Below are 20,600 nucleotides of genomic sequence, written 5' to 3' on the forward strand. Positions count from 1 at the left end.
TGCTTCTTGATTGTTGTGAGGGTTCCTGCCTCTACCACCCTTTCAGGCATTGAGTTCCACATTCCAACCACCCTCTGGGTGAAGAAGTTCCTCCTCAAATCCCCTCTAAATCTCCTGCCCCTTACCCCTGAATCTATGCCCCCTTGTTATTGACCCCCCTACTAAGGGGAAAAAGTTCCTCTTTATCTACCCTATCTATGCCCCCTCATCATTTTGTACACCTCAATCAGGTCCCCCCCTCAGCTTTCTTTGCTCCAAGGAAAACAACCCCAGCCTGTCCAGCCTCTCTTCATAGCTGAGGCGCTCCATCCCAGGTAACATCCTGGTGAATCTTCTCTGCACCCTCTCCAAAGCAATCACATCCTTCCTATAGTGAGGCGACCAGAACTGCACACAGTACTCCAGCTGTGGCCTCACCAGCGTTTTGTACAGCTCCATCATAACCTCCCTGCTCTTATATTCTATGCCTCGGCTAATGAAGGCAAGTATCCCATATGCCTTTTTAACCACCTTATCTACCTGTTCCGCTGCCTTCAGGGATCTATGTACATGTACACCAAGGTCCCTCTGACCCTCTGTACTTCCTAGGGTCCTACCACTCATTGTGCATTCCCTTGCCTTATTTGTCCGTCCAAAATGCATCACCTCGCACTTTTCAGGGTTAAATTCCATTTGCCACTTTTTCCGCCCATCTGACCAACCCTTTTATATCGTCCTGTAGCCTGAGGCTTTCCTCCTCGCAATTTACCACCCCACCAATTTTCGTGTCATCTGCGAACTTACTGATCATACCTTTTACATTCTCATCCAAATCATTTATGTAGATCACAAACAACAAGGGACCCAGCACCGATCCCTGAGGTACCCCACTGGACACAGGCTTCCAGTCACGAAAAGCAACCTTCGACCATCACCCTCTGCCTCCTGCCACTCAGCCAGTTTATGATTCAACGCGCCAAGGCACCCTGGATCCCATGGGCTCTTACCTTCTTGACCAGTCTCCTATGCGGGACTTTTGTCAAAAGCTTTACTGAAGTCCATGTAAACCAGATCCACAGCATTTCCCTCATCCATCCCCCTAGTCACCCCCCTCGAAAAATTCAATCAGATTTGTCAGACATAATTTACCCTTGACAAAGCCATGCTGACTATCCCCGATTAATCCTTGCCTCTCCAAGTGGAGACTAATTTTGTCCCTCAGAATTTTTTTCCAATAATTTCCCTACCACAGATGTTAGGCTCACTGGCCTGTAATTCCCTGGTTTATCCATGCTACCCTTCTTGAATAATGGTACTACGTTAGCTGTTCTCCAGTCCTCTGGTACATCCCCTGTGGCCAGAGAGGTTCTGAAAATTTGTGTCAGAGCCCCTGCAATCTCCTCCTTTGCCTCCCCCAGCAGCCTGGGATACATCTCGTCCGGGCCTGGGGATTTATCCACTTTTTGGCCTGCTAAAACCGCTAGCACCTCCTCCCTCTCGATGCTAATATGTTCAAGTATGTCACAGTCCCCTTGCCCGATTTCTATGTCTGCATCGTCTTTCTCCATAGTGAACACAGATGCAAAAAATTCATTTAAAACCCGGCCTACCTCATCTGGCTCTACACACAGATTGCCACTTTGGTTTCTAATGGGCCCTACACTTTCCCTGGTTATGCTCTTGCCCTTAATATACTTATAAAACATCTTAGGATTTTCCTTTATTTTGCTCGCCAGTGTTATTTCATGGCCCCTCCTCGCCCTCCTAATTTCTTTTTTAAGTACGCCCCTGCACTTTTTATACTCCTCTAGGGCTTCTTCCGTCTTTAGTCTTTTGTAACTGCCAAAAGCCCCCCTTTTATTCCGAATGCATTTTTGTATATCCCTTGTCATCCAAGGTTCCCTTTGCTTGTTGGTCCCACCCTTGACCTTTACAGGAACATGTTGGCGTTGTACTCTCTCTATTTCCCTTCTGAAAGTCTCCCACCGTTTTGATGTGGATTTTCCTATATGTAGCTGCTGCCTGTCCACTTTGGCCAGATCCTGCCTTATCATATTAAAGTCGGCCTTCCCCCAATTTAGAACCCTTATTTCCGGGCCGTCTTTGTCCTTTTCCATGACCACCTTAAATCTCACCGTATTATGGTCACTGTCGCCAGAATGCTCTCCTACTGACACTTCCACCACTTGCCCGGCTACATTCCCTAGAATTATGTCCAGTACCGCCCCCTCTCTTGTAGGACTTGCTACATGTTGGCTCAAAAAGCTCTCCTGGATGCACTTTAAGAATTCTGCACCCTCTAAGCCTTTCACACTCTGACTATCCCAATTTATATTGGGGAAGTTGAAATCCCCCACTATTATTACCCTATTATTTTCGCACTTTTCTGAGATTTGCCGACATATCTGTTCCTCTATCTCCCCCTGACTGTTTGGGGGCCTATAGTACACTCCCAGCAAAGTGCTTGCCCCCTTTTTGTTTTTAAGTTCTACCCATATGGCCTCATTAGAGGAACCCGCTAATATATCATCCCTCCTTAAAGCAGTAATTGACTCCTTAATTAATATTGCAACACCCCCTCCCCTTTTACACCCCCCTCTGTCTCGCCTGAAGATTCTATAACCCGGATTATTGAGCTGCCAGTCCTGACCCTCCCTCAACCATGTCTCCGTGATAGCAACAATATCGTACTCCCATGTGTTCAACAACAACTTCAGTTCATCCACCTTATATGCAAGACTCCTTGCATTAAAATAAATGCCTTCCAGCCCTGCCATATTCTCTTTTGCCTTCACATATTTGCTCTGCCATCCCAGCTGACTTGTTTTTCCCTCTGTATTTGGCTGTAAATCACCCCCTACTTTCTCTCCACTCTGTACCCCATCCCCCTGCCAAGTTAGTTTACCCCCCCCCCGCAGCAGTGCTAGCAAACCTCCCCGCAAGGATATTGGTTCCCCACTGGTTCAGGTGTAAACCGTCCGACTTGTACAAGTCCCACTTTTTCCAGAAGCAGACCCAGTGATCCAGGAAACTAAAGCCCTCCCCCCTGCACCATCCCTTTAGCCACGCATTCATCTGTTCTATCTTCCTATTCCTATACTCACTAGCACGTGGCACCGGGAGTAATCCAGAGATTACAACCCTTGAGTTCCTGCTCCTTAATCCTTCACCTAGCTCCCTAACCTTATCCAGAGTGAACACAAATGCAAAATATTCATTTAAAACCTCGTCTACATCGTCTGGCTCTACACACAGAGCGCCACTTTGCTCCCTAATAGGGCCCTACTCTACCCCTCGTTATCCTCTTGCCCTTAATATAATTATAAAACACCTTGGGATTTTCCTTGATTTTGCCTACCAGTGTTTTTTTCATGCCCCTCTTAGCTCTCATAATTTCTTTCTTAAATAACCCCCTGCACTTTCTATCCTCCTCTAGGGCTTCCACTGTTCTGGTCCTTTGTATCTGCCAAAAGCCTCTCTCTTTTCGTAATCCATTTTTGTATATCCCTTGGTATCCAAGGTTCCATGGACTTGTTGGTCCCACCCTTGACCTTTATGCTTTACATATTGGCGCTGTATTCTCTCTATTTCCTTTCTGAGAGAATCCCACTGCTCTGATGTGGATTTTCCTTCAAGTAGCTGATCCCAGTCCACTTTGGCCAGACCCTGCAATATCATATTATAATCGGCCTTGCCCCAATTTAGAACCTTTATTTCCAGTCCATCTTTGTCCTTTTCCATGACTACCTTAAATTTCACCGAATTATTGTCACTGTCACCAACATGCTCTCCTGCTAACAATTCTACCAGTTGCCTGGCTACATTCCCTAGAATTAGTTAACATACCGCCCCCTCTCTTGTAGGACTTTCTACATGCTGACTGAAAAATCTCTCCTGGATGCACTGTAAGAATTCTGCAATCTCTAAGCCTTTCACACACTGAATTTCCCAGTTTATATTGGAGAAGTCCAAATCCACTACGTTTATTACCCTATTATGTCTACAATTCTGTGAGATTTGCCTATTTATCTATTCCTCTATCTCCCCCTGACTGTGTGGGGCCGTATACTGCACTCCCATCAAAGTGCTTGCCCCCTTTTTGTTTTTAATTTCCACTCATATGGCATCATTGGAGGAAACTGCTAAGATATCTTCCCTCTTTACTGCAGTAATTGACTCCTTGATTAATATTGCGACACCCTCTCCATTTTACATCTGCCTCTGTCTCGCCTGAAGAACCTATACCCCGGAATATTGAGCTGCCAGTCATGCCCCTCCCTCAACCATGTCTCTAAAAGGAACAATATCATTCTCCCATGTGTTCATCAACACCTTCAATTCTTCTGCCTCACTCGCAAGACTCCTTGAATTAAAATAAATGCCATCCAGCATGCCATACTCCCTTGTGCCGTTACATATTTGCTCAGCCCTCCGGACAGAATTGTTTTTTCCTCTATATTTTGCTGTGCATCTGCACCGACTATAGCTCCACTCAATATTACATCCGCCTGCCAAGTTAGTTTAAATCCACCCCTACCATATTAGCAAACCTCCCCGCAAGGATGTTGGTCCCTTTCCGGTCCAGGAGCAAACTTTCTGACATGAACAGGTCCCACCTTCCCCAGAAACAGACCCAGTGATGCAGGAAACTAACGCCCTCCCTCTTGCACCAACTCTTTTGCCACGTATTCAACTGCTCTGTCCTCCTATTCCTATAATCAATAGCACGTGGCACCAGGAGTAATACAGAGATTACAACCTTTGAGGTCCTGCTTCTTATTCTGTTACCTAGTTCCCACCTACCGTCAGTTGTGGAAATGCACTACAATCTAATATTATTATGGACAGAGTGACTGAGCATTTGGACAGATATTAGCTGATAAGAGAGATCTAGCTTGAAAATATAAAGTGTAATTCATAGCTAACGAACCTAGTTGAATTTTGACGTTGTAACTAACGTAGTAGATAAAGGACTGTCTATGGATGTTATTCATATGGACTTTCAAAAGGCATTTGACTAGCTTGTGCATGGAATTGGAGGCAACTGATTGACTTGGCTAGAAAATGGTTCATTGATTGGAGACATATAGTATGGGTAATAGGTCTGTATCACATTAGCAGGCTGTGTCGACTGATGTCCCCTCGGGACCTGTACTAGGTCTCAGCTTATCAATTTATTTATAACTGAATTGGATGAAGGAATAGAGAGCAGTATATCTAAGTTTGCGGTCGAGACTAGGTTAGGTGGCGCAGTAAATAATGCAAACTTGATCAGTGTTGGTGAAAAACAAATTCACTCGAGTCTGTCTTAAAGTAAAAGTAAAAGTACACAGTTTATTAACAGAACGTTCTGGGAGAAGGTCATAGACCCCGCGGTCCCGTGACACCCATCTCATCCTACCTTGGTTGGTACAGCTTTTATTTCTATTTTCATCCAATCACATTGTATTACAATAATCACCTGATCACATATGGCTTATTTATTCTTTTCAGTATTAGTAAAGGTTCGTTACATCGTACTATGCCTTTGGTCACAGGTCAAATTCCCATGACCCCTATATTCTGCTGTGTCTACGATTTTAGCTAAAGCAGCACATTTCTTATCGCTTACTGAAAACACACACATATTCTGTCTTGTCCCAGAGCTGCGTCTTATCTTGGTTTTGCGAAGCTTCTCACACTGCCCTTTGTGCAAGACTAGCGAAAGTAGCATTTTTCCAATCTGTATTGTCTTATCTATGTTTTTCACGTAAGAATGTTGTTAGTATGCCTTTTCGTTCATCTTCACATGACCCCACTCCTTTGTTCTGATTTTAATTTTGCTGGCATCACTTAATTAGTGGTTACCTCGGCTGTCTGAATTCTGAGAGGATTCATTTTAACCCCTTCAATCAGAATGTTATGAAGGGACTTCGATCGAATGAGTGAGTGGGAAAAATGTAGCTTATGGAATTTAACGTGACAAATTGTTTGCACTTCCACTTTGGGCGTAAAAACAAGATTCCTGCATTTTCGATTTGGTGAAAAGCTGGGGAAAGTTGAGGAGTGGAGAGATGTATGGGACAAAGCACAGAAATGACTAAAATCTAGTGGACAGGTAGGAACATTATGTAATAGGATAGTGCAATGTTGGCCTTTATCTCAAGAGAGCTGGACTACAAATCGGTTAAACTGAAGCTGCAGCTCTACAGAGCTCTGGATATATCCCGTCTGGAGCAGTTGCATTCAGTTCAGTGAGCCGGATGTCAGGAATGATATGATGGCCCAAAAATTGCGTTCGCTGGCGTAGCTGCAGACTATGGAGCTAGGGAGAACGGAGAGCTGCTATTTGGCGCCTCAGGGTTCTGCACAGGGTATGGCATCAGTCAGGCCAGGAGCACAGCATACAGCCTGTGCGCAGGGGAAGACACGCCCACAAAAGCTGCCAATACTAAGCCAAGCCCACATAAGCTTCTTTCAGTCTATTCCATTTAAATTATGTTTTAATACTTTTCAAAACTTCTAAAAACTTTTAAAAAACATTTAATTAAACTGGTGCTTGAACTTCTTGCATATATCAGCCGTTATTTCACTTTATTAATCCAAACGCACAATCTATTATTCGCTCTGTATAATACTTTCTGTTTGATCATCAGTAAATGTCTAACAATGTTTTATATTCCCTATAAGAAATGTTGTTCAAATTCAGAAAGAGATTCCCAGCCATATATTCAATGTTAGTTTTCAGGATTATAATATATTATTCAGACCTCATTTAAACTGGTAATAGATAAATCTACTTTCCGTATTATAGAGGCATTAGATTGTTTGTTGTCTTGTTCATGTTTGATTTGAATGGACTTTTCGTACTGAAATTTGCTAGCTGTTCACTTTATTTAACTTTCTCATTCAAATTCCCAAATAAATAAATGGAACTCGACCGTCAAAAAAGTCTCCTCCACCAAAACGTCTACAATATACACATACAGATCTTCCTTTAAGATGTGACACAGGCTCCTGCGCCTGCTTTCAATGATGTATCATTTTCGGACGTATGTGCCGGGCAGTTGGTTGGTAAATAGCCCAAATCTGCGCCAATAATCAATATTTCCCCGTCGGTGTGGATCATGTGATAAGGCGAAACTTGACGGATCGCTAGTTCAGAGTTTTCCAGCTCCGCAAGCACATGTGAACATCCCAAATGTGCCTTCAATTTCAAAGACGGTATGACGGAGTGCTCTCAGAGAACGGCGTCATGCCCACCACAAAATTTGCCCCATTGGCTTTGGAGGGGTGAAAGCACAGATTCACCAGAATGATACCGGGAATAAAAGGGTTAAATTATGAGGCCAGGCTCCGCAGTCTAGGCTTGTACTTGCTCGAGCACAGAAGATTAAGGGGTGATCTAATTGAGCTGGTTAAGTTCATTAAAGATAGAAAGGGATAAACTATTTCCTCTTTTGGGTGAGTACAGAACCAAGGTGCATAACCTTAAAATTAGAGCTAGACCCTTCAACGGTAACTTCGGGAAGCACTTCTATACACAAAGTGTAGAGAAAAACTTGAACTCTCACCCAAACGTCGATTGGGCCAAGGTCAATTGAAAAATTCAAAACTGAGGTTGAAAGATTTTTATTAAGCAAGTGCAATCGGTTTTACAATTCAAGGAAGGTAGATGGAGTTAGGATACAGATCAGCGATAATTGGATAGAATGGTGAAACAGGCTCCAAGTGCTAATGACCGACTTCTGTTCCTATGTTCTTATATTCTTACTCTGATGTGGGTTAAATACTGCAAAAAGCATTCCAAGTGGAATATATATCTTGCTTTGGTCTAAAGTCAGTGTCCTCACACTCCCCCCACACTGAATTTGGTCTAAAGTGAGTGTCCTCATACTCCCCCCACACTGAATTTGGTCTAAAGTCAGTGTCCTCACACTCCCCCCACACTGAATTTGGTCTAAAGTCAGTGTCCTCATACTCCCCCCACACTGAATTGAATCGCCCTGAGTTTTTCCCACTCACTTAATCTAGCCATGTCCCTATGCAACATTCTGCTGCTATCTGCAGAATTTACAGTGACACCTAACTCAGTGCCGTTAATGAACTTGGATGTATGGAGCTTTATTCATTCCAGTAACACATAGATCAATGCATTCAAAACATGAGTCCACATTACAGATTTCTGAAGACACCACGTGTCACATCCTGACAGTTAGATTACATCCCCGTTGTACCTGCTCTCTTGCTCCTAACTTCTAATATATTCGCTACCAACATCAATACTTTGCCTTCTGTTCCATGTGCTGTCCCGGACAAATGCTCTGCTTAATTACACTATTACTAATTTTCATCACACAAGTAAACTAACATTTTGTTAGTAAACAATATAAGAAGATTTGGCATGAGTCAGACATGAGCTGCATGAGTTCAAGGGTCAATATTTCACCAGTCCGATATCCCTGTTACTAACTCTGTTTTCTGTATTTTCCTCTTCTGTACTTATTGCACCGCCATTATCCCAACACGTCACTACTCCACTAGTTTTCCAATCGCCTGCATTTCCACCATAGAATTATTCGTGAACAAGTCCACAGTGACCCTTTGTACCTCACCTGGCATTCCTAGAAAGGGACAGCGAGAGCTCTATCAATCGCTTCATGCGAGCAGCAACATCAATTCCCGTTCCTTCTCTGTTGCTGATCTTCAGACCCATCGCTGTTGCTGAGGCCGAATCCCACAAACTATTTATCAGTCACAGTCAAATAATCCTCCACTATCCCTTTAGACACTTCACTGGATTAAGCAGTGCCGCTAGCCATTACCATCCCGAATAATGTTTCACTATTGATTATATATATGTGAAGTTTAAGGATATAAGTGAAATAACGTGTAAGAAGGATGTCAATTTCTCCCTCGAATCTAATATTGGAATGGGGTAGAGGAGCAGAGGAAACTGGGGGTTTAGCCACACAAATCATTAAAAGTTGAGACGCAGATTAATAAGGCCATTACTAAGCTGTGTATGCTGGGGTTGTTCTCTTTGCACTTTTTTCCCCTAGCAGAGATGTCAATAGACACAAGGCATAAATTTAACGTAATTGGTAGAAGGAATAGAAGGGAATTGAGGAGAACATTTTCACCCAGAGTGTGGTGGGGGTCTGGAACTCACTGCCAGAAAGAGGTGGTAGATGCAGAATCCCTCATAACATTTAAAACGTCCTTGGCTATGCGCTTAGAGTTCCATAAGCTACAAGGCTCCAGACCAAGAGCTGGTACCTGGGATTCGGCTAGATGGGTCCTTATCGGTAGACACAGACAGGATGTGACGAATGGCCCCCTTCTCTGCCATGAATTTCTATGATGCTATGATTCTAGGAAAGCAAGGGATAGCATGGGATTTATTTCTAGAGGCCGAGAATTGAAAAGCAGAGAAGTGAACATTGTATAGACCAGGGTTAGGCTCACTTGGAGCACCGTGCAGAGTCCGGGTCTCCATATCATGAAATCGATATCGAAGTACTGGAGAGGGTGCAATGTATATTGACAAGGAGGATACCAGAACCGAAAGGCTGTAACTATTATATAGATTGACCAAGTTTGCTCTCTTTTCTCTAGAATAGGGACAATTAGGAGTGGGGCTCTGATAGAGGTCTTTAAGTTATGAAACGTTTTGACAGCGCAGATGTAGAAAAGATGTTTTCACTTGCGGGGGAGACCAGAAATGAGGTCCATATATATAAATAAGATCGTCACTAATGATGTTAATAGGGAATACAGGCGAAAGTCTTTACCCAGAGAGTGGTGAGAATGTGGAACTCGCTACCACAGTGAGTGTTGAGAATTTAAAGGGAGTCTTAAGCACAGATGCATTTAAGGGGAAGCTAGGTAAATACGTAAGACGGAAAGGAATAGAGGCTTTGTTAAAAATAACAACAGAAAATGCTGGAAAAAATCAGCAGGCCAGGCAACATCCGTGGAGAGAAAATGGAGTCACGTTTTCTGTTTTTATTTCGGATCGATGAAGTAGAGCTGGGAGGAGGCTCGTGTGGATCATAAACATCGGCATTGGACGTCTGGATTTGACTGAGCTCACAATGGCAACATCTTAATTCTTCCTGAAGCCCCCCTACAGGCTTGTACATTCCACCACCTGCCACAGCAGAACCACTGTGGTAACACTGTGATTCCAATCATTACATCTCATCATTGTCTCTACTCTTGCTCCTCTGCTACCTTCTCTTCCATTCACTTACACACCAGGATCTACTCTTCTGGCCTCTCCAAAATTTCTAGTTGTCGACCGAACCCCAATCATATCCGAGTATCTTACCACCATCTCTTTTCTCCTTTGATCCCACAGCCTCCTGTTGAGTGAATCCTCGCCCTCAGTGATTTCAATTTCCCTGGCTGCTTCAATACCCCGAACCATCGGCTTTTGCAGCTCCAATGTACTTCCTAAACTCCCTCCATATAAGATTTATCCCCAAATACAAGACCGCCGTGCCCTGCCCCCACCCCACTCCCGCCCCCCCCGAGAAGTTTAGGTTACCTCCGTTGCGCTGCCTCTGCTGTTTGAACTCGTTCCCAGTAGCCCACTTCCACTGCCCTAGTCTTGAATTGATTAGCATTTATCTCCTGTCTCCCCTCATGCATTCTCTGTACCCGTCTTGTGCACAAATCCCACCTCTTGCTCCCGTTAACTCCCTTATCTTCCGAAATGCCATGTGATTTTTACCTGTCATGGGGAGGGCCGAAAGTACATCGGTCTAACGTCTCATCCAAGGGTTGGTATCTCCCACGGTGCAACACTCCCTCAGTAGTGCACTGGGAGTGTCGGTCCACAATATGAGCTCAAATGTTTGGAATGTTGCTCGAACCCATAATCGTCTGTCTCAGAGACGTGAGAGTGAATCACACTGAGCCAAAGCAAACACTTCTCTTCTCCTTTAAAGCACTGAATTTTGCCAATCACAAAGAGTGAGAATACAGAGATGTCTCCCCAATCGCTGTTTGCTGTTATCCTGCAATTTGGTTGCCAAATTCGATACCGGTAAAGTTGCATTAGCGCCACCTGTCGGAGAGGAAAACCAATGCAAATTCAGCCCACTATTTTAATTCCCTTTTATATTTCGGTAGATCATTCAATCATGGAATCTTGAAGATTTACAGCACAGAAGGAGACAATTTGGCCCTACGTGCCTGTACAGGTTTTTTGAAAGACCTGTGCACTTCAGTCCCACTCCTCAGCTTTTTCCTTAATTCTGCAAATTAGTCATCTTCAAGTACATGTTTAATTGCCTTTCGGGACTTCCTATGGAATGTGCTTCCACGACCCTTTCAGAGAGTACGGCCCGTATCTTAGACTGGTCCACCTTTCAGCCCTCGCACTCATTTTATCTCCCTTATCCAGTCTCGCTAATTCCCCCACATTCAATTGCTCAATGATTCTCGCAATCCTTCACTCTCTTTTTCTCTCCCACTTCTATTATTCATATTTTGTTTGCATTATCTTTCTATCGTGTGCTCTCTTCCGCTTCTTTGCAAATCCCTTTAACGCATTAATATTTCCTTCCTCTCCCTGGATGCTATCTTTCACTTTAACGTGCTCTCTATCTCCCACTCCCACTATGTGCCAATCTAGCTGTATCTCAAACTGTATCCTCCTCTCTTTCTCTTTCTCTATCTTCTAGCCATCACGTAGCTCTGTGCCTTATAACCCAGGCTACTTTGATGTGGAGAGACTAGGTAAGGTGGGGTTATTCGCTTAGAGCAGAAAATAATAAGTGGAGAATCAATAGAGTTGTTCAAAATTAAGATGCGTATCGGTAGAATGAATAAAAATAAATGCAACCAAAGGACAAAGATTTAACTTAATTCACCTAAGAACCAGGCAGGATATAAAGAGAATTGTTTTACAGTCAGTTGTTATGAGCTGGAATGCACTGCCTTAACTGGTGGTGGAAACAGATTCAATATTAACTTCCAAATGGAATTGAATTAATTCTTGAAAAGGGAATAATAGCATGGCTAAGGGAAAAGGGCAGCGGGTGAGACTAATTGGAAATCCCTTTCAAAGAGTTTTTTGTGGGCCCACTGTTTCAAATGCGAATCAACGGATTTTAACGGAGATGTTCACTCCTTTTTATCGAATTAAGGGCAGCAGCCGCATGGGAACACCCCCATCTCCAAGTTCCCCTGCAAGTTAAACACCATCCTGAATGGGTTCAATTAGAAGACCAGCGAACAACCTCTGAAGAGGCAACTGTTGATAGACAGTAGTTGTCGGCCAGGCCAGTGACTATCACAGCGGTAATGATAACAACAATTGTGGGCCCACCAAAACAGCTCAATTATGTGAAATGTCTGACCGTCACAACCTCGCTGAGATTGGTTTCTAACTGCCTTCCCTTGGCAGAGGTTTCTTACGTGCTCTGGTGCCAGTCGTGGTGTGTGTTTAATGGAGACTTTTACTCTTTCTGATTCACCTGGGCTATATTAGCAGCACTGGTCTTTTAAAAGCAACCATTCCCTTGTTCCGCTCATATCCCAGAGTAAAATCTCCAGCCGAATAACGGACTTTGGACAGAGAGCTCGAGCTGATTTAGGTTATTTTGTTCCGCCATTTGATTTCATTCATTACAACAGCGACTACATTTCAAAAGTACTAAATAGGCTGTAAGGTGCTTTGGGACGTCGCGTTTTCATGAAAGGCGTTATAAAAATGCATGACTTTCTTTGTTTCTTTGTAATCAAATCCCGAAAATCTCTTTTGAGGAATTTCTGTATCTGATGTGAAACTGCTTCAACACCGTACAATCACCAGTGACCCAACCTTGCACTGTACACGAAAATCCACAGACCCAATTCTAAATGTTATTTCTGTATATTTTGCCACAGATCCGCTAACAACACCAGTGATATCTCTTGATCAACCGACTGGGGTGTATGTAGTAGGAGAGATGGTCACCATAACCTGCACCGTGACTGGAGATAATCACGATAAATCGTTCTACATTTACAAAAACAATCAACAGCTGTACTCCGATCAAATCATCACAACGGACAACGTTAGAACATTCCCGGCTACCAGTAAAGATGAAGGAGGGCGGTACCAGTGCCGATATGGTACCTCTGTTAAGGGAAAGTGGTTAGAATCTCATCGCAGTGAGTCTGTAACGGTCACTATAGCAGGTGAGTGACAGGGATCAGAGAATATTTGTATGTTTTATTCAAGCTCTTGGTATTTATAGAAAATCAGGCTTTAATCATTGAAACAACATGAATGCTTTAATATAAGGAGAGAGGAAGATAACCGAATGGGTTTTGCTCTTATTGCTCAACTCTTGACAGGATCCATATAACGCTGGTCACTGCATTCAATTGATGAGAAACCATTACCTGCAAAGGGCGTTACTGGAGTGAAGGCAGTGAAAATCGTCACGGGGGGTAGGCCAAAGCGGACGGTAGCGATTCCGCCGCCCGTTTTTGGACCGGCCTGATAAAGCTTCCCATTTAATTATGTGTGTGAAATCGAATCGTGACCACTTGCTTCAAGGATCCGCCTAAGGAAAAATGATCCTCTACATGTTTGAACTATCAAAGTTTATTGCCACAAATACAGCTCGACGGCATGGATTTATCACCAGTGAGTGCAGCGTCACCTTGAGAAGCTCTCCAGACTGACTGGCCTTGACACATTACAGGCTTCCCTGTCTGGCAACAGAATCTGTGTGTCGAGACTGTCAGAATAATCCAATCTTGCGTGATATTTTAATCTGATTAAATTGTATGGTTCCATATCGATCTCTGCATTGAATTTCGTCAGCACTTCGCAAACCCGGGAACTCAACCGCCCAGAAGTGCAAGAGCAGCAGGCACATGGGAACAGCATCACCTCTACAATCACCTCCAAAACCATCACCTCTAAATTCACATCCAAAAATATGAACACCAATTCCCTTCCACATAAACACTGTAGCTATTAGAACAGGTCGGAGGCGAATAATTTTGCAGCGAATGAGTCAACTCTTGACTCCCCATAGCATTTCCACCATCTACTTGGCACAAGTCTGTCGTGTGATGGAATACACTCCGCTTGCGTTGAGGAATTTAGCTCCAACTCAGGAAGCTTGACACCGTCCTGTACAAAGCAGTCCGTTTGATTTGCACCCCATGCACCACCTCAAACATTCACTCCCTCCACCACTGGTGCACCGTGGCTGCAGTGTGTACCATTTACAAGATGCACTGCAGAAACTCACCAATGTTTCTTCCGCAGCATCTCCCAAACACGCGACCTCTAACACTAAGAAGGAAAACGGCAGCAGACTCATGGGAACATCATCACCTGCAAGTTCCCCTGTATGTCACACAGCTTCCTGAGTTGGACATATATCCTTCAATGTCGGTAGGTCCAGATGTTATAACTCACGACATTTTTGTGCACGTTGACTGCACCGGACTCGCTGCGGATCAATTAGATCACACCACCTTCTGAAGGGGAAACTAGCGATGGACAGCAGTTACCAGACATGCCAGCGAATATCACAACGGTAATGATAACAATAATTGCGAGTACAACAAAACAGCTTAATTATTTGAAATATGGAACAGTCACAGCCCCGCTGAGATTGGTTTCTAATTGCCTTCCCTTGGCGGAGGTTTCATACTTGCACTGATATCGGTCATGTTGTGGATTTAATTGAGAATTTCACTCTTTCTGATTGCATCTTCCCCTGGGATAATTAGCAGCACTGTGCATATCAAAGCAACCATTTCCTTATTCCGCTCTTTTCCCAGAGTAGAATCCCCAGCATAAAACCGGACGTAGGACAGAGAACTCGAGCTGATTTATGTTCTTTGGCTCTGCCATTTGATTTCCTTCTTTGCAACAGCGACTATACTTCAAAAGTAGTAAATTAGCAGTAAAGCGTTTTGGGACGTCCCGAGGTCATGGAAGGTGCTATAGAAATGCAAGTTTATCCTTGTTTCTTTGTAAGCAACTCCCGAAAACCTCTTTTGTGGAATCCCTGTATCAGGTGGGAAACTGCGCTTGAACACCACACAATCATCATTGAGTTCCGAACCTTGCACTGCACATGAAAATCTGAAGATCCATTTCTCATTGTACTTCTTTTTATTTTGCCACAGATCCGCTAACAACACCAGTGATATCACTTGACCATGCGACTGGGGTGTATGTAATAGGAGAGACGGACACCATGACCTGCAAAGTGAACGGAAATTATCGTGGGAAAAACTTCCACTTTTACAAAGATCATCAATTTGTGTACTTATATCAAATCGCCAAAAAGGACAACATTGGAATATTGCCGTTTAGCAGTACAGACCAAGGAGGGCGGTACCAGTGCCAATATATAACCTCCATCAATGGAAGGTCGTTTCAATCTCATCGCAGCGAGTCTGTGACGGTCACGGTAGCAGGTGAGTGACAGAGAGCAGGGTTTTTTACATAGCACTTGGTATTATTATAAAATCATGCTTTAATCACTGTAACAAAATGACTGGTTTAATGTTAGGAGAGAGGAAGGTAACAGAATGGGCTCTAATCTTATTGCTCAAATTTAGACGGAACCCTATAAAACTGGGCCCTGCATTCACCCACTGTGAATCTATTACCGGCAAACGGTGTTAATGGAGATCATGGATTAAAATTCGTCAAGGGCGGAAGCGCAAAACGGGCGAAAGCGAATCGGACCCCCGTTTCATACCCACCTGATTTCTGATTCCTTTGCAGGCAATGGCAATGGATATCCGGCTATGAGTTAAACGGGCTATCAATGAGCTGTCGCCTGCTCTATGCTCGTGTACCAGATGAATTTATACCCCAATATGTCAGAATTTTGTGAATTCAAACGCAATGAAAAACATTAGCGACGACCCTTGGAGGGTAACTTTCACCACATTCTCCAGGCGGGAAAGAGGTGGAGAGGGATTGGCCTCCCGTTTTACTCTCCGCCCAATGTTACCCTCCACTGATTTGAATGGAGTGGAAGATTGGGCCATTTTCAAATGCCGCTGTAACTCATACTGAGGGAATGCTGTGTTATGGAGCTGAGAGACCCAAAAAATTGCGATGTGAAGACCAGACCTTCAGGCAGGGGAACTGCAGGCTGTCTGTTATCTTCACACAATCTATGTCCCTGATTACCAGTTTTACTCCTAAATTTCTCGAACTAAAACAGTGAAATGGTTAATGTCAAATGGCTTCATCCTGCCAGATTTTTAACCCGACTGAGTGTATAGTCACGTCACGATGCACCACCAGACGGGATGGACTTGTCCGATTAAGTTTCTCAGTCAGATAACTGAAACTGCGGAACGAGATTTTCAAAATCATCCTGATATGTAACATATTTTAATTAAGTTCATTGTAGTTAACCATATACCTTCAATGGATTGCATTTCGACTGCACCTCGCAATCACGTGACCTTCGTCATCAGAAACTATGCAGGAAGTAGTTGCATGAGAACAGGGTCATCTCCCAGTTCCACCTTCAAGACAGACACTATCATAACTTAGAAATATATCTGGCGATTCTTCACCATCGCCAGCTTAATGTCCTGGAAGATTGTACTGAATAGCATTGTGGGCCCACAGTTTCTTTCAAGTAGAATGCCGACCACCATCTTCTCAAGGGCAACTGGGGTTGGGAACTAAATGCCACCTTGTCAGCGACGCACACATCCTAGAGCCCAGCAACACTGAACTCCTTTACGTGAAATGCTAACCCCGCACATTATGGGAGTTGTTCACTCCTTTTAATCAGGTTATGGCTCGACTAAATAAGCAGAAATGTGAATTTCAAACCAACGTCATCCCCTTCTTCTCATGGTATCACAGAATTCATGTCAGTGATAAGGCCAGGTTTAGAAACTAGATCCCCAGCTGTCACACTTCTGTTTGAAACCGTCGATTCCTCTTTTGTCGAATCTCAGTCGCCAATGCAAACATTTCAATTTAACTCGTCACTATTTTATTGTGTTACCAGCCTCCCATACCACAGGAAAATGCGGGAATCAATTTCTGTTGTTCTTTCCATTTATTTTACCACAGATCCTCCATCACCGCCAGGGATATCATTTGACCAACCGACTCGGGTGTATGTAGAGGGAGAGACAGCCACCATTACCTGCACAGTGAAAAGAGAGCATTACGGTCAAATCTACTTTTACAAAGATAATCAAAGACTGAACTCTCCTCAATTCGTCACAAAGGACAACATTGGAGGATTCCCGGTTACCGGGACAAACCAAGGAGGACGGTACAAATGCCGATATATAACCTCCATCAACAGTAGGTGGTTACTGTCCCAGTTCAGCGAGACTGTGACGGTCACTATCGCGGGTGAGTGAAGGGAACTACGAATTGTTAACATGCCTATTCAACCCTCTAGTTATTTACAAAAAAAAATTCATGTTTTGACTTAATGGTGTTCAATATCCACAGAAACGGTGCTTTTGCTCAGATCTGGTCTGTAACAAGTTATCCTGAACAGAAGCAGATGCTTTACTGCCAGCGACACCACTAATCATCGAATCATACAATAATGGAATGATACAGGCCAGAAGGAGCTCAATCGTCTCTTCGTGCCTGTTGTGGCTCTTTGCAAGAGCTCTACAATTACTCCCACTCACCTGCCTTTACCCCATTGCCATGCAAATGTTTCCCCTTCCAGTATTATCTTCCAGTATTATATGCTCTGGGGGAGGGTTGAAACTAAAATGGCAGGGGGTTGGGAACCTGGGCAAGGAGACAGAGGAAAGGGAAACAAGGATAAAAGCAAAAGATAGGAAGGAGAAAAAGAAAAGTGGCAGTCAGAGAAATCAACGTTTTAAATCAAACATGGCCACAATAAATAATAATTCTAAAAGGTCTAAGAGCGTTAAATAACAAGACTGAAAGCTTTGTGTCTTAATGCGTGGAGCATTCGTAATAAGGTGGATGAATTAGCTGCGTAAATAGAGGTAAACAAATATGATTTGAATGGGATTACGGAAACATGACTCCAGGTGGCCGAGGCTGGGAACTCAACATCCAAGGGTATTCAATATTCAGGAAAGATAGGCAAAAAGGAAAAGGAGGTGGGGTTGCGTTGCTGTGTAAAGAGGGGATTCACACAATTGTAAGGAAGGATATTAGCTCTGATGTTGTGGAATCTGTATGGGTAGAACTGAGAAATACCAAGGGGCAGAAAGCGTTAGTGGCAGTGGTATATAGACATCCAAACAGTAATGCGGAGGTTGGCGATGGCATTAAAGGGGAAATTAGAGAAGTGTGCAATAAGGGCACTGCAGTTATCATGGGTGATTTTAATCTATATATAGATTGGGCTAACCAAATTAGATACAATGCAGTGGAGGAGGAATTCCTGGAATGTATACCGGATGTTTTCCTGGACCAATATGTCGAGGAACCAACTAGAGATCATGCCATCTTAGACTGGGTATTATCTAATGAGAAAGGATTAATTAGCAATCTTGTTGTACGAGGCCCCTTGGCTCGGAGCGATCATAATATGATCGAATTCTTCATTAAAATGGTGAGAGAAGTAGTTGACTCAGAGACTAGGGTCCTGAATTTAAAAAAAGGAATCTATGAGGATATGAGGCACGAGTAGGGTAGGATTGAATGGGGAATGTCACTCAGAGGGTTGACGGTGGATACGCAATGGCAAACATTCAGATACTGCATGGGTGAACTACAGAGTTTGTTTATCCCAGCTTGCCTTAAAAAAAACAAAAAAGGTGTCTCAACCGTGACTAACATGGGAAATTAGGGATAGAAAAAGATCCAAGGAGAGGACACATACATTGTCCAGAAAAAGCAGTAAACCTGAGGATTGGGAGCAGTTTAGGATTCAAGAAAGGAGGGCACAGGGATTAATTAAGAAGGTGCAAATAGAGTATGAAAGTAAGCCTTCAGGGGACATAAAAACTGACTGTAAAAGCTTTTATAAATATGTGAAGAGAAAAAGATTGGTGAAGTCAAGCGTAGGTCCCTCGCCATCAGAATCAGGGGAATTTATAATGGGGAACAAAGAAATGGCTGACCAGTTAAATACATATTTTCGTTCTGTCTTCACAAAGGACGACATAAATAACCTCACAGAGATGTCAGGGAACACAGGGTCTGATGACAGTGAGGAACTGAACACGGCCGAAATGGCTCCTTAAATCCAGGGCGGGGACCGGGTGGGTCGCTGGAGGGTCCCTGGGCACTCGGTGGCAGGCTGAGAGTGCAGAAGCCGGAGGTCGGCACCTACACGGGGCTGAGCCAACTCTACGTGTCGGTCCAGATCAACATGTGCCGGCTTAAGATGGTCCACGGAAATGTAGTCCGGCTTACCACCGACATCCACCACGAATGCCTTGCCCCCGGCTTCCAGGACGCGTAATATTCCGTCATAGGGTGGGTGAAGAGTTCCCCGGTGGGCATCGTGGTGGACGAAAACATACTCCACCGCACGAATGTCGGGAGGAACGTGGGACTGAGGGAGGCGATGCTGCGACGTGGCATCGGCATGAAAACCTTGGCATTGGCCAAGGGGGCGGACCACTGACGGGCTGCAGACCAAGGGTCTGTGGCATTGGGGACGAAATCCCTGGGAACCCACAGCGGCTGCCCGTAGACGAGCTCGGCGGACGAGGACTGGAGGTCCTCCTTGGGGCGGTCCAGAATCCCAGCAGGACCCACGGGAGTCTGTCGATCCAACTGTTGTCCCGGAGGCTGCCCGTTAGCCTGAGGGTGATATGCGGTGGTGCAGTGGAGTCTCAACCCGAGGCCTTGGGCAACAGCGTTCCAGAGCTCCGACATGAATTGGTGCCACCGGTTGGAGGATACTTCAGATGGGGCGCCGAACCGGGCGACCCAGTTGTTGATGAACGCCCGAGCCACATCAGTGAATGTTGTTGGTGACAGCGGGATGGCTTCCAGCCATCGGGTGGTCCTGTTGACCATCATGAAGAGGAGGGTGAACCTGCGGGAGGGCAGCAGGGGCCCCATCAGGTCCACGTTAACATGGTCGAACCACCTCTTGGGCACCACGAAAGGTGCAATCGGGGCAATATTATGGCGAAGCACTTTCGAGCGCTGGCATACCACACAGGTATTGGCCCAGTCGCGAGCGTCTTTCTTGAGCCCATGCCAGATGTGTGACGGCTTCCTGCCTGGGTGGGAAACGCTATGGATGGCTTCGAAAACATGCACTCTACACCCGTCGGGCATGACGGGGCGTGGCTGCCCAGCGGAGATGTCGCACAGGAGCGTGGTGCCTGCATCATCAAACGCAATGTCCGCTAACTGAAGGCCCGTGAGAGCCGTCCTGTCGACCTGGACGTCCGGCTTTGAGGCCTGGTCGGCCGCCATGCGGGTGAAGTCGATGCCGAGGTGTACGGCACTGGCAACAGCCCAGGAGAGACAGTCGGCGATGGGCTTGTCTTTCCCAGCCACATGCTGGATGTCCATTGTGAACTCGGAGACGAAGGTAAGCTGGCGCTGCTGAAGGGCTTACCATGGCTTGGAAACTTTGCCCATGGCAAAGGTAAATGGCTTGTGGTCCATGAACGCCGTGAACGGGCGGGCCTCCAGCAGAAAGCAGAAGTGTCAGACAGCGAGG

The 20,600-nt window shown here is 44.7% G+C and overlaps 2 protein-coding genes across 2 annotated transcripts in view; one reads left to right on the forward strand and one right to left on the reverse strand.

Moving 5' to 3' along the window:
• The window catches only part of LOC147088163 (Fc receptor-like protein 5), a 162,501-nt gene that overhangs the window by 33,417 nt on the left and 108,484 nt on the right, over positions 1-20,600 (reverse strand). The window lies entirely within an intron of this gene.
• The window catches only part of LOC147088164 (alpha-1B-glycoprotein-like), a 47,144-nt gene that overhangs the window by 14,774 nt on the left and 11,770 nt on the right, over positions 1-20,600 (forward strand). Inside the window, exons 2-5 of the mRNA XM_085977751.1 lie at positions 10,322-10,409; positions 11,652-11,706; positions 12,859-13,152; positions 15,112-15,405. Coding sequence (XP_085833877.1) covers positions 10,322-10,409; positions 11,652-11,706; positions 12,859-13,152; positions 15,112-15,405 — 731 coding nt within the window. The remainder of the gene's footprint in view (positions 1-10,321; positions 10,410-11,651; positions 11,707-12,858; positions 13,153-15,111; positions 15,406-20,600) is intronic.

This window comes from Somniosus microcephalus, unplaced genomic scaffold, assembly GCF_052327205.1.
Source record: "Somniosus microcephalus isolate GS21.2 unplaced genomic scaffold, FLI_Smic_1.0 unresolved_chr5, whole genome shotgun sequence".
Taxonomy (NCBI): Eukaryota; Metazoa; Chordata; class Chondrichthyes; order Squaliformes; family Somniosidae; genus Somniosus; species Somniosus microcephalus.